The 14,559-nt window shown below is 54.1% G+C and overlaps 1 protein-coding gene across 1 annotated transcript in view; it reads left to right on the top strand.

Annotated features, from left to right (window-relative positions):
- Positions 1-14,162, top strand: part of DLGAP2 (DLG associated protein 2) — a 188,484-nt gene extending 174,322 nt beyond the window's left edge. Inside the window, exons 13-14 of the mRNA XM_035003849.1 lie at positions 10,961-11,113; positions 13,944-14,162. Of these exons, the coding sequence (XP_034859740.1) occupies positions 10,961-11,113; positions 13,944-14,162 (372 nt within the window). The remainder of the gene's footprint in view (positions 1-10,960; positions 11,114-13,943) is intronic.
- The last annotated feature ends 397 nt before the right edge of the window (positions 14,163-14,559 follow it).

The raw sequence follows: 14,559 nt of genomic DNA, 5'->3' as shown, positions 1-14,559 counted from the left end.
GGGCAGGGAGAAGAACCCGGATTGGTGCGCGGGAAACAGAGAAGGGAGAAGAACCCGGAAGAGCCCCGGGGCTCGGACTGGGACTCTCTCGCTGGCTCGGTGGGCCATCTCAGGACACAGATTTTCCTTATCATTCCCCCCTTTGATGCCCCTTTAGACACCTAGTTTAGAGGGCATCATCTTCATCTTCTAAGGGGCGATAGTAAGGAGTAACTGGAGTCTGGTTTTAGCAACTTGAGTAGTGATAAACTTAGTAAGGGCATTAAGAATACAAGGACCAAATGCCACTATGAGGAGAAGCAATATGAGGGGGCCGACGAGGGGGGCGAACCAAGGGACCCATTGTGAGAGGGTATCCCACCAAGTTGTCCGCTGGAGTGATTCCCACCACTGATGTACTCGTTCCTGTAGTTGGGTCAGAGTTTCTTGGACCACCCCCGACTCATTAGCATAGAAACAACATTCCTCCTGTAAGAAGAGGCAGAGCCCCCCCGCGCGGCCGTGAGCAAGTCGAGCCCACGCCTGTTTTGGAGGACCACTGAGGCCAGTGAATCGAGCTGGCGCTGCAGGGCCAGGGCCGACTGAGTGAGGGTGGAAAAGTCCGCCATTGAGTTGTTAACCCCTGGTACTGAACCTGAGACATCCCGATGCCTGTGGAGCCGAGGGCAACACCTGTTGTGGCCAGCAGGCTCACGACAAGAGGGACGGCCGTGGGGGGAGCGCCACGGGCGGCTAGGGGGTCTCCATACGAGTGGGGCATCGCCCCCGGAGAGGACTGAAAGATCGGGTAAGAGACTGACAATCGTGCACGATTGGTCGCACGGGGTGGTGCAGGTGTATCCACCTTGATCACAAGCCGGAAAAGTGTTGTTAGGCACACAGACCCGACTGTGGCCCGTGATGGGAGAGGAAGAGTTTCCATACAGCAATAGCGGAGCCAGAAAGGGATAATCTGAGGTCCCCCGTGCCGAGGTGGGAAGTGACACGGTGGACTGGTTGAGGATGACACCTAGGTATTGGACGGGACTGGGCTTCATACAGATCCAGCAGTCAGACGCTAGGGGTGGATTCGAGTGGTTAAGTGCTTGGTGGGAGGCGTTAATCGTACCGAACAGTTGCGCTATAGATGCTTGCTGCATGTGGATGGGGGACCCGGGGATGCACCAGGGCGAGTTATTTTCTGTCTGACTCTGGGGGTGGACTGTAAGGCTTTAATCATAAACTTGGCCATGGGGTCGGTCCCCATGGGGTGATATTGGCCCAACAGGAGAATGAATCCTTCAGCCCATGATGTGGCATTGGGTTCTGAGACTGAGAGGGTGAGCGGTATACAGTGATCGTTAGGGCAAGAGGTTGGGGTGTCGTTCCGTGACAAGGAAATCCAGATGTCACTGCACTGTTTGAGGTGCCACCCAGTGGACCGTCGTTCCATTCCTGGCCAAGTCGCCACCCATGACTCACATCCCCAGGCTTGCGAGCAGAACTGAGGGCAGGTGTTTGGCTGTTGAGGCGTAGGGCCCCCACAGATGTAGATATCTACCAGCCGGTAACCTGAGTGAGGGCCATGGTAGGAACACCATCTGTGAAGTTCCCAGGGGTATCAAGATGCTGGCATCCATCAGAATGGAGGTCAACCTTTGGTGTGTGCCCATCCCAGGTGAAAGAAGTCAGTGGGGGCACTGGTGCAGGATTGAGGGGGATAAGCTGGGAAGTCCACTTGCCAGGAACGGTGATACGAGAGTTTGCCCCCCTTGCCAGGCCGGGCAAGCTAGAGGCAGTGAGGAGGAACTGCACACCAGGCAGCAGAAGACCGGGACTGACTGGGGCCAGGAAAACCATGGTGAAATGTGCTCAGGAGTAGACAGCAGAGGGCCGGTAAAATTGGGGTCTATGACCTTAGGTAGAGGGAGCCATCATGGGTAACCCATCAGCAGATGAAACCCGTGGACAAGTAAGTGCAGTAATACACCCTAGGGTGACCCAATAAGCAATGACAATAGTAAGCCTCTGGGGGGAAGTCCAGTCAGGAGGGGCAACAGTGTAGAGTCCAGCTCCCAAGATGAGGGAAATCACGCCGACGAGAGCCAGGGACCATGGCGAGCAGGTGTCCATCAGTCGGTGGGGTCTCGTCGAAGGTGAAGCTGGAGTGGGTTTGGTGAAGCAGGAGTGGGTTCGTGAAGTCTGGCTGGACTCTCCGCTGGCACAGCTCCTCATTCGAATGATGAGCTTTCTTCACTCTGGAGTGGTGGGCCCACGGGGTGATGCCTGAGACCTTGACGGCAGTAGGGGCGGGTAGAACAACAGTGTGGGGCCCTGTCCACTGTGGTTTGAGGGGGTCTTTCTTCCAGTCCTTGACCAAAACTGACTCCCCTGTCTGGAAGGAGTGTACCTGAGACCCTAAGGAGATTGGGGCCCTCTCGATGTGTACTTTTGTAATTTCTTTAGGGTGGCCCCCAGGGCCTGAAGCTGCTCCTTTATCCCTTTATCTCCAACCTGATGCAAGCTTCCTGGAAGGCTCCCCAAGCACGGGGGAGGCCGTCCATATATTAATTCGAATGGGGAGAAACTGATGTCCCGGGCATGCAGCGAGCACGCAGGAGAGCTAGGGGTAGCAGATCCGGCCATGGCAGGTTAGGCTCCTGACAGAACTTTGCTAAGGTTCCCTTGAGGGTGCGATACATTAGCTCTACTTTCCCTGGACTTTGGGGCCAGTAAGTGGTGTGGAGTCTCCAGGTGGTGTTGAGAGATTTGGCCAAGCCCTGTTCAACGTCTGCCACAAATGTGGGTCCATTGTCACCGTGGATTGTTAACAGCAGGCCGACCCGGGGCACGATCTCCCGCAAGAGGACTTTAGCTACTTCCCGGCTTTGCTCCGTCCTGGTCGGGAAGGCTTTGACCCACCCAGAGTATGTGCATACTATTACTAGGAGATATTTGAACCCCCTGCTCGGCTGCACATCTGTGAAGTCTACCTCTAGATCTTCAAAGGGGGGGTGCTCCCATCCTCTGGACACCCGGTGGGGACCATGGTGCAGACTGAGCATTATTTTTAGCACATGTCATGCACCATTCACTCATTGCTCGGCACAGTGCTGGCAGCTGACTGAGGCAGTGGTGCTTCTTGAGAAGGGCCTCTAATACAGTTTTCCCCAGATGAGTGAGTCGGTGGTGTTCCTTGACTAGATGCCCTCCAGTTGCTGTTGGAACAAAGATGCGCCTGTCTGGCATTATCCACCATCCCTTTTCAGTCAGGGTGGCTCCCTCAGCCATGGCCCATTCTTTCTCCTTTTTAGTGTAACTGGGTGGAGGGACTTCTTCCGGGGGATGTCAGGGCCATGGTGAGGGAAGGGGCTCTGTCTGTGTCCTCACTGGCTGAGGTCTTGGCTGCCTCACCTGCCAAACGATTTCCCCGCGCTATGGGGTCGTCTCCTTTCTGGTGTCCCTCACAGTGCAGGATTGCTACTTCCTTTGGAAGGCAGACAGCTTCAAGGAGTCTCAGTGTCTCCTCCTTGTTCTTGATAGCTTTTCCTGCAGCAGGTAGGAGGCCCCTTTCCTTGTAGATGACTCCATGTATATGTAGAGTAGCGAAGATGTACCGAGAGTCAGTATAGATGTTGACTCGCTTGCCTTCACCGAGGGTGAGGGCTCGGACTTGGCATATAATTCAGGCTGTTGAGCTGACCATCCAGCTGGTAATGCCTTAGCTTCTAGGACTTCAGGGGTTGTGGTTACTGCATAACCTGCTTTCCAGGCACCCTCCTGTAGGTAACTGCTGCCATCGCTGAACAGCGTGAGCTCTGGATTCTTTATGGCTTGATCCCACAGATCTGGACGGTTCGCACAGACTTCATCAGTCACCTCGGAGCAGTCATGGTCTGGTTCCCCCTCTTCCATGGGTTGCAGTGTTGCTGGATTTAATGTCCTTACTGTTTCGAGGGTGACCCGCGGGTTTTCGCAGAGGAGCCATTGGTATTGTGCTAGCCGAGAGTTGGAAAGGAAGCCGTGTCCCTGTGCGTTCATGAGGGACACAACTGCATGAGGGACCTTGATGTTAAGTTCTTGCCCCAGGGTAAGTCTGTCCGCCTCCTTGATGAGTAGGACTGTGGCTGCCAGCGCCCTGAGGCACGGTGGCCATCCCGCTGCCACGGGGTCCAGCTTCTTTGACAGGTAAGCAACTGGCTGTTGCCAGGGTCCAACAGTCTGGGTGAGTACCCCGAGCGCTATTTTTTCCTTTTCATGCACAAAGAGATTGAAGGGTTTTTCTACACCTGGTAGGCCCAGGGCTGGAGCCCGCCCCAGGGCGGTCTTTATCTCTGTGAAAGCGGCTTCTGTTTCCTCAGTCCAGGTAGGGGGTTCTCGATCTGGTCCCCTTAAGAGATCATAAAGGGGGTCTTGCTATTGCCAAGAACCCAGGGATCCAGGTGCGGCAGAATCCTGCAGCCCCCAGGAATTCTCACAGGCCCCTTTTTGTCTGGGGCTGTGGCAGGGAGATGATGACCCTCTTCCTCTCCGGCCCCAGTTCTCTCTTCCCTTGGGTGAGGAGGAAACCAGGGTATCAGACCTGTTGTTGGCAGATTTGTGCCTTCTTCCATGAGGCTCAGTATCCTGAGTCTGACAGGAGCTGTAGGAGGTCTTTGGTGCCTTTTGTGCAGTCTTCTTGTGTGTCACTGGCAAGGAGGAGGTCATCCACATACTGGAGGAGGGTGCATCGTGTGGCCTCTCTTGGGAAGCTGGTGAGGTCCACGGCCATTGCTTCGCCAAAGAGGGTTGGTGAGTTTTTAAGCCCCTACAGGAGGTGTGTCCAAATCAGTTGCATCTGGCGCCCTGTATCAGGTTCAGTCCATTCAAAGGCAAATAGTGGCAGACTCTGGGGAGCTAAGCGGAGGCAGAAGAAGGCATCCTTCAAATCTAGGCAAGTGAACCATCTGGCCAACCCTGGGATTTGGCCAAGGACGGTGTATGGGTTCAGGACCGCTGGGTGCAGATAGATGGTCACCTTGTTGATGGCCCGCAGGTCTTGTACTGGTCAGTATCCCCCTCCTGGCTTCTTGACTGGCAGGAGTGGGGTATTCCAGGCCGACTGGCACTCGACTAAAATACCTGCTTCTTTGAGTTTGGTCAGATGTTCTTGGATGCCGATCTTAGCTTCTTGTGAAAGGGGTATTGCCTTTGCCTCTGAGGTTGGGCTCCTGGGATCAGTTCAACAATGATAGGGGCCCGATTCCGGGCTAGTCCAGGTGGGTTGTTTTCATCCCATACTGAAGGGAAGGTGAGTCTGAACTCTGGCAGGCTACTTGGTTGGGCCTGGGCATAGAATGGCCTCCATTCTTCTTCCCTTGGCATGGTAACTGCTAGTATTAGAGACCCCATCTCCTCTTGCCTTGGGTTCAATCGGAGGCTAGTGTGTCCGGTGGGCTTAAAGGTTATCTGAGCCCTAAGCTTGGAGAGTATGTCTCAGCCCAGGAGGGCAATCGGGCAGATAAAGGAATTTGTGTCAGACCTTGTGGCCCCCGAGTTCACACTGGCGAGCCTGGCAAAAGGGCTGTTGCACTACCCACGTCCCAGTGGCCCTGAGGATGGTCGCAGTCCTTTTGCTGAAAGGGGCCACTGGGGAGGTGACATCAGAGTGCTCAGCCCCAGTATCAATCATAAAAGTCACTGGTTGGCCCCCCACCTTCATTCTGACCATGGGCTCATGGGGGCCAAAGAGGAAAGAGCCCGGACCCCCTTTTCCTGCAAGACCTATGAGGTCCTCCTCTCGGGGTTCTTTCTTGTAGCGGCCGGGCTTCTGAGCCTTTCCCGGGTTGGAACATTCATTTTTTTAATGCCCTTCGTCCTTACAGTAGGCACACTGATCCCTTGCTAAGGGGGTTCTGGGTCTCCCCCCTTTCGGTGGCCGGAGTCTCCCCATCTTTGTGTTGTCCTTTTCTTTCAGGGTGGCGGTGAGGAGGCTTTCTTTTTTATCTTTTTGTCAGCTTCCCATTCGGCTGTGACCTCGCTGTTCATGTAGACCCTATTGGCAATCTCTATTAGTTGAGTGATGTTCATCCCGGCAAAACCCTCTAGTTTCTGAAGTTTTTTTTCTGATGTCTGGGGCAGCCTGAGCCATGAAGGAGGTGTTTACCATCTGTTGGCTTTCCTTGCCTCGGGGTCAAATGGAGTGTATATCCTGTAGGTTCACATAGTCTTTCGTAGTAGTCCCCGGGGGACTCCCCTGGTTGTTGAGTGACTGAAGATACCTTAGTCATGTTCATGGGTTTCTTAGCTCTTGCCCGGATTCCCCGGAGGAGGACCTCCTGGTACCAGTGGATGTGGGCCTGTCCCTCAGTTGTGGCGAAGTCCCATGCTGGGCACTCTTCGGGTGCTGCTGTATTAGCCCAGGCAGCAGGGTCGATGACTCCCGCTGGTGCGTGCTCTTTCAGGTACTGCCGTGCACCTTTCATTATTCTCTTCCTTTCCTCTGTGTTAGGCAGGGTGGGAGTAACTGTTGGCAGTCTTCCCAGGTTGGCCGATGAGTCTGGAAGAGGGATTCTATGAGGTCTACCATGGCCTGTGGTCTCTCAGAGTAGGATGGGGTGTTATGTTTCCAGTTGAGGAGGTCGGTGGTGGAGAAGGGCTGATATAATACATCATGGAACAGCCGGGTTGGACCATACCATCTTCATCATGCCTCTCGGGTTCCCGAGTCTCTCCTATTGGCATTTGGAGGGCACTTGCGCCCAGCCTGGGGTGCAGCCTGGACACTGGTCCTGGAGAAGGTGGATCTTTTGGGCCTGGGGGCGCTGGTGGATCCTCTGGGCCTAGGGGCACAGCGAGACTGATGGCAGCAGAGTGTTTGGAGCTGAAGGGCCAGGTGTAGGTGGTCTTGGGGGTACATACGGTGGGGGCAGGGTCGGTTCATCCTTGGGATCTCTGGCTAGGATTTGTGGAGACTGGGGCTCTTGCTGATTTTCCTTAGGTCGCTCGGATGAGGCAATTAAGACCCTGGTCTGTCCCTGCCTATTGCAAGCGAATCGCACCCAGGGGGAAGGGTCTGAGCAGTTCCTAGCCAGGAGTCAATGTACGGAAACTGGTCAGGGTGTCCTGGTTCTCCTGTTACAACTTGCCACACTCGACAAATCGTTGGGACATCCAATGTCCCTTCTGAAGGCCACCTGACATCAAAGGTGGGCCATTCCAATTCACATAGGGTTCTCAACTTGCTGGGGCTCATCCTGACTCCATAGTCTCCTGAAAACCCCTTCTTGAAATTTTTGATCATGGTCTCTAGAACCATAGGTTTACTCTGCCCTGACCCCATGGTGATGTCCCCGTGTGCGGTGGTGCAGAGACAGATGGGGGGGTGACATCTGAGATGAGGAGACCAATCAGATGCCCGTCTGGCCGTGTCCCAAAGGAGCTTAGGTGAGGCTTAGCCGTAGCTGTCTCAGCGTTGTGACTTAGGATCGGAAACCATTCCAATGCCACCATAGACCGTATGCCGTTCACCACGGAATCACAGACGGGCCCACTCAGACTCTGTAGGCTTCGGGAGACCTTAAGGGTGCCTGCCCGTGGAGTCACAGAATCAGTCCTCTTGAGCAAGCCAGGTCGTACTGCACATTCACTCACACATTCACACTCAAGAAGTTATTACATTCCCTCCCTGGGAATCCCTACATGGGAGACCTCTAAGAGGTCTCTGGGAGGTGATCAGGCTCCCTTTCCACCCCAGTGGGGACGGGCCTGTCTGGGTCCTGGGGCCCCAGGCCTTACCGGAATCCGACATCGGGACAGGGTCCTCACCTGCCAAGTCTCCTCGAGTACGGTGGGAACAGCAGAGCGGAGCTGGCTTGAGGCGACCGGGGTGGGAGACTGCCGAAAATTAGGCAGGGTGTGCCTTCTCCGTTACGATCCCTCCTTCCGTCACCACCCTGCCGTTGCCCCAAACCGGTGGCAACAATGGGCCAGCGCGGTTGGGTTTCCTGGTCAGAGAACCAAATGTTATGGAACCTGGACTAGATCGCCCGATGGAAGAACCAAATGGCACCTGGACATCTTGGAGGATAGGAGGTTTATTTAATGCCGGTGGGCTCAGAGGAGAGTGGTCTCCAAAGCTCTGAGCCCCAAGCACAAACAAAGGGGGCAATTTATACACTTCTACTTTTGCATATTTGGCACTTGGGGTGCGTGCGCAAAGCGGGGCAGGGAGAAGAAGCCGGAAGAGCCCTGAGCAAGGACTGGGACTCTCTCGCTGGCTCGGTGGGCCATCTCAGGACACAGATTTTCCTTATCAGGACCAGCAGCACCGCAACCCCAGCCAGCCTGGTAGAAACGCACCATCCCCTTCAGACCTACGTCCCAGCAAGCTGCACAATCCCATGTGTGCCTGGGAGGGCTTCCCAGCCCCTCTGAGCACATTACCCCAGAACACGGGAGCCCCAGAGTCCACGTCATGGGGACCTCTCACGGCCAGGCCAGCAAGTCATGGGAACTCTCAGGATGTGAATTTAACCAGGAAAGACAGCACTGTGTCACTTTGCTGGGGAAGGGGCCATTTAAAAACAGTTTCAGAAACATCATGGTAGCTGAATGTCCAATGGGCACAGATGCAGCTGGCTCCCCTGGAAAAGAGCAGAGGACAGGGGCGGGGGGCAGAGCCTGGCTGCGCCCGGCTGCCCACACACAGCCGCACCCCTGCCTCAAGAGCAGCCGAGCTGTGACAGGTGAGACTGACGTCTGCTCATGGGTCAGAGGGAGCCTGCACCTTGCCAAGAACACTTCTTCAGCTTTTCTCTTTGAAGACGTGACCTGCACCCAGCAACCTGACCTCGGAGAGTGGAAGAAGGGTCACCGTGCGGCTTCCTGCAGATGCACTCAGGCGTCCTCCCCTAAACGCACAAAAAGAGAGAAGGTTCGTTGTGTTTGTGACGTCTTCCAGAAGGGGACACAACCCCCCTTAGAAACTCCAGTTCAGATGGAAGACGGGTCCCTGGTGGGAGAAGCCTCCTCCCGCCCCACTTCCTTCCCAATGGCCGTGGGCACGATCGGAGTCCTGCTCCGTCACCATTACCGCTGGGATGCAGCCCCGGCTGCAACACGGTCGTGCCCTTTCTCCTCAAGAGCAGCGGCTGAGCTCAGGCTCCCATGTGCGAGCGGAAGAGCTCCACGGCCGGGGATGGCGCTGCCTCCCGCGACGACGGGTCCCTGGAAGCCGGCCGCCCCTCACCCTGCGGACACCGGCATCCCCCTGGGCTTCCCCGGATAAGCCGCCCCGACACGCAGCTCGCTTCCCCCGACCTTCGCCCACACAGGCTGCCGGCTGGTTGCACGCGTCACAGGGGGCTGGGGGCCGAAAGCTATCATTCTGATGCGACGCCAAACCAGGGTGCTGTGGACTACATGCGTGTGTCCCCCCAAATTCACGTGTTGGACTCTGCCCCCAGTGTGATGGCATTAGGAGGCGGCACCTTCCGGAGGTGACGAGGTCATCAGGGTGGAGCCCCCATGAGTGGGGCCACAGAACTCCGCACCCTCCTTCTCCAAGTAAGGACACAGCCAGAAATCGGCCCCCTGGACGTGTGTCTCCCCAGGACATGTCCACGCTGGCCCCTGATCCGGGACGCCCAGCCTCCAGCACCGTAAGCAACGTGTCTGTTTGTCAGCCGCCGGTGACGGGGTTCTGTCCAGCCACCCCGATGCACTAAGACGTGGGTAAAGGACATTGTGCTTACCATGAACAACTTACAAGTAAGCTGAAAATTGCACATTTTAAGCAAATTCACCAAAATTTCTCGTTTAATCTGAGATGGCCTCCCACTGAATCAAAGGCGCCACACGCAGAAACACCATATGCTTAACCCCGGGTGTCACAGCCCCGCGGGCCTCCGGGCAGGTACCGGGTGAAGCCAGCCCGGCCCCAGCATGGAGGCACCTGCAGGGCTCGGATCCTCGCCAGCCTCATGCCGCGGGGGGACGGTGGGCACGCTGGGCTGCCGGTCTGTGGCTCAGCAGTGTCAGCTGCGCGTGCGGGGACCTGTCCGTGACTTCTCTGTACACCTGCCTAGAAGGGACCTGCTGTCCTCCCTCTACTTGGGAGAAAGTACACACGCGGAACATCTGTGCAGCGTCACTGGCCGTCGGAATTCGCACTAAGATCTATCAGAGAGCACGAGAAGCTGAACTGGCTCCAAGCCACCAGCACCACCAACACGTGTCCGTGTCCCGGGCACCAGTCTGCAGAATAATCCCCCAAGGAGACCTAAAACACAGCTGCCTCGTTCCTTTTATGAACTGCCCAGCGCTGGAAAACCTCGCTAGTCGCCCCCATCCTCGAGGCCTAAGAAAGCATTTTCGAAAGGAAACAATGAATGAATGTAATACATGTATCTTCTTTAATAGGTTTTATTGTTTTAAAGCAGTTTTAGGTTCACGGCAAAATTGAAAAGAAGGTAGAGAGATTTCCCGTTCCCCTCTGCCCCCCACAGCATGACCATCATCCCCAACAGACGGTGCTTCTGTTGGCATCAGTGAACCCCCATGGGCACTTCACCATCCCCCAGAGTCCACAGTGCACATGAGGGTCACTCTTGGCGTCGTTCGTTCTGTGGGTTTGCACTAATGAACAGTGACATGTAGCAACCATTGTGGTAACAACGCAGAGTAGTCTCCCTGCCCTAAACGTCGTGTCCCACCCCTGCATCCCTCCCCGCTGACCCCAGGCACCCTCTGATCTTTCTACTGTCCCCACAGTGTTACCTTTTCCAGAACGTCATAGAGTTGGGATCACGCAATACGTAGCCTTTTCCTGTTTGTGAATGTAAAGTGCGTCGGCAAATACGTGTGTAAACTTACTGGATCTTTGTGGGCCCACTTGAATGTTTGCATCAGAGTTTGAATTAGCCGGGCTTCTCCCTAACCCGAGTCCTTGAAAGGCACGTGCGGGAAAGAGCAGGTGTAAACTGTGCTCGCGTGTTGGCAGGACCCCAGCGCCATGCCGAGACCCACGTCCCAGGACCTGGCGGGCTACTGGGACATGCTGCAGCTCTCCATCGAGGACGTCAGCATGAAGTTCGACGAGCTGCACCAGCTGAAGCTCAACGACTGGAAGATAATAGAGTCTCCCGAACGAAAGGTAATTCTGCCCCGGGCATGTGACGTCCTCACGCCCCACTCCTCGTCCGTGCCCCGTATCTGGTCCAGCTGCAGGAGTCGCGCTCCACCACGACGGGTGTCCTGGTCTTAGCTTAGCGATATGGCATCGAATTGTCACCCATGCACGTGTATGCAGAGTGGGACGGGAGTCACTGGCCAGGTGTCGTAAATAAGCCTTTTCTTGCAGCATCTCTTGGACACCAGCCAAAAATCACGTGTCGATCTAGAGTCTCACTTCTTGTAGGGATCAACCCTCTGAAATGTCTTCGTCATACCTTTGTTCGGATTATACGAAGATGAGTTTCCACAGGGAAGGTTTTGGGTCTGGTCACAATGACTCCTTCCTGTTCAGATAAATGTTTCAGTTGCTTATCTCCAGTTGAAGCCAAGAAAACATTTTGAGCTTTACTGAACCGTTTGATGATGTAAACTTCCTCTAGATCTCTCAGCCTTGGCCCTTAAATAGGCTGAAAGTTTCCATTGAATCTGAACCCATGATTTCACGTCTTCCCTTCAGATTTCATCTTTAGTGGGGCTAACACGTAGGTCTGAATCAGCAATAAATACATTGATTTCCTATCACATTTTAAAGATGATCTGAGTAAACATAATCTGATTTTCTAGATAGACATTATCAAAATAAAATGATGAAATTAACCGAACATGCTTTGAAGCAGAGGTGTCAGAATGCAGTGGAGGATGGCTATGCAGGTAATTAGAACAAAAGCTATCATTGCCGTCATCACCGTTCCCACAAGGGGCCACCGACCATCCTGGAAGAGTTCTGGGCTCGATGCCATAGATACCACTGCAGACCACTGACAAAGCCTCTCTCACACCGACGGTGGGGCAGGGGGCGTATGAAGCCACGGGCTGTCCGTGAGCCATACACGGTGCATGAGCAAGTCCTAGCTATGGTCTGGTTTTGAAGTGAAGGAGATCACAAGTAAAGATTGCCAATGAAAATGTTATTCTAATAGAATGCTAAAAATAGAACTCAGTAAACCAGTCTAAAGATTTGCAATAATCCCTCCTACTTCTTTCATTCTTCAGTAGTTGACAACTAATACAATCCCTTCTACCTAAGCTATGCATAGGGAATGGTCCTCTAACTGAAGAGCCTCTTGCTGAGGGTATACACCCCAGCGCAGATAATGAGCAGCTCTTTCACACCACCGAGGCCCCATGCCTTGTGTTTCTTGAGTAAGTCTACTCTGTAGATCTGCAGGGCCACCTGGTCAACCCTCTCCTACCACGGGACGTCCAGAGGCCGAGAGCCCCCTTAAACAAGAGACTCCCACAAGAATTGCTCGTGTGTATTTCCTACAGCGCCATACTTCAGAGGCTACCAAGCGAAGAGAAAAGAGATAGGTAGATCCAGTCATGAGCTTAATGCAGGAACTAACTTTTGAAAGAGCTGAACGTTTTAATGAACCAATTACCCCATTGTCATAGAGCCTGCCCAAGAGTCAGGAAGAAGTCGTTGCTTCTGGTCCAAGTCATTTTAATTTTCTTTAATCTGCTTTTTAAAGGGAGAGAGAGCAGGAGCAGGGGAGGGGCAGAGGGAGGGAGAGAATCCCAAGCAGACTCCACACCCAGTGAGGAGTTCAACATGGGGCTAGATCCCACAACCCTGAGATCATGACCTGAGCCAAAATCGAAGACAGCCACTCAACTGACTAAGCCATGGGTACCCACCCCCCAAGGCTCTTTAAAACTTTTTGGTCCAAGTCATTTTAAAATAAGCCATGGGAATAGCGTCAGACACCAGAAGAATCTCCCTACCAAATCCAACACTATACAACGGGGAGGTTTGGCCACAGGCGTCCACCCTGCATGGCAAGCTATGCCTTCCCCACAACGTCCTAGTATGTCTGGCCCATTTGGGTTTCGGCAGAGGCTGAAGGGAGAAAGACACAAGGGTGGGGTTTTCCCCCACAACTAGATATCTGCTTAGAAAAGAAAGGGGTTCTGGCACCTTATGCCAGGCACCCTTTCCTGGGAAGGGGGTAATTGGCTATGTAGGGCTCTGTCACCCCTCCACTGGGAAGGACAGTCCACATCATGTCCGGCTTTGTTAGTTAGGACCCACGGTAAATAACGCAGCAGGGTGTGGGACACAGACCTTTCTCCAGAAGAGTAAGAAGCATTACATTTTACATTCGCTGCAGAACTGTGGGATGGAGCTTTCTAGAAAAGGCATACACCTGTTTTCATGACTTATTTAAGAACATGAGCTAAAGATCAGAAGTAATTATTTGCATCTATTTACCATCTAGTTAATGTCAAGCGGTTTTAGGGCCATAATAGGGAATTTGGCCAATGGCTCCCCCATGTAAGATGGTTTTCATGAAGGTCCTTAGAATCCAGAGTCTGTTGAAAAGACTGTGACAGGGATGTCAAGTGGCATCTTGCAAAATACCCGGGATACTCGAGAACTTGCAATGGTGGGCATTTGCCAATGCTCAGAGATGACAGAGTCCATTAATCTGGCAGTAACATCAGAGTAAATCAAAAACGGAGGAGATGGTCAATGTTCTGGTGAAGGATCGAGTTCCTTAAGTGTAACGCCATCCCCAGACCCCTCTCCCCACCATGGAGGGTTGTGAGGAAGTCACGGGCAGGGCCCACCAGGCAGGCGGCCAGGCCACGGGGGGGGAGAGGGGGCGGGGGGGGTGCCGAGGGGCTGGGCAGACTCGGGCACTTGGGGTGTCCCGGGCCACTTGCAGTCACCCCCGGGGGGACCAGGCTCGTGGGCTGGTGCTGTTCTCCTCTGATCGCCCCAACTTTGACTTGCGATGCTTTTTCAGGAAGAAAGAAAGGTCCCCCCTCCGATACCAAAGAAGCCCCCCAAAGGGAAATTTCCCATCACGAGAGAAAAGTCCCTGGACCTGCCGGACAGACAGCGTCAAGAGGCCCGTAGGCGGCTCATGGCGGCCAAGAGGGCGGCGTCCTTCCGCCAGAATTCGGCCTCGGAGCGTGCAGACAGCATCGAGATCTACATCCCCGAGGCCCAGACGCGCCTCTAGGGACGGGGGCGGCCCTCGCCGCGGTCCTCTCTTTTCTTTGTTACGAAAGGCTTGTACAGTTTCTCACCTACCTGGTAACTTCTGTCTCGTTCCTCCACCGAATACGCCCTGTTGTGTTCCTTGTGCTGTACACACACTGGAATGCTTTGATTTCCGCAGCTGGCCGAGCTCACGGCCAGAACAACTTCTTCTTCCTCTTCTTCTTCTTCTTCTTCCTCTTTCCCCCTGGATGGTCTGACTCTCAGTCAGCTCTGATGGCTAGGCGTGGGGACACCTAACCGATCCACTCTGTTCTCAGAGGATAACAAGAAACACCTCGAGAGATGGAACCCGGCTGACATTTTGTTATTTATATTTTTATAAATCGTGTGATAAATAGAGGCAAGAATAACAAATA

The sequence above is a fragment of the Mirounga leonina genome, unplaced genomic scaffold, assembly GCF_011800145.1.
Source record: "Mirounga leonina isolate KUSES-001 unplaced genomic scaffold, KU_Mleo_1.0 Mir_128, whole genome shotgun sequence".
NCBI lineage: Eukaryota > Metazoa > Chordata > Mammalia > Carnivora > Phocidae > Mirounga > Mirounga leonina.
Note: the sequence above shows the minus strand (reverse complement) of the source record. Positions and strands in the feature narration are given on the sequence as shown.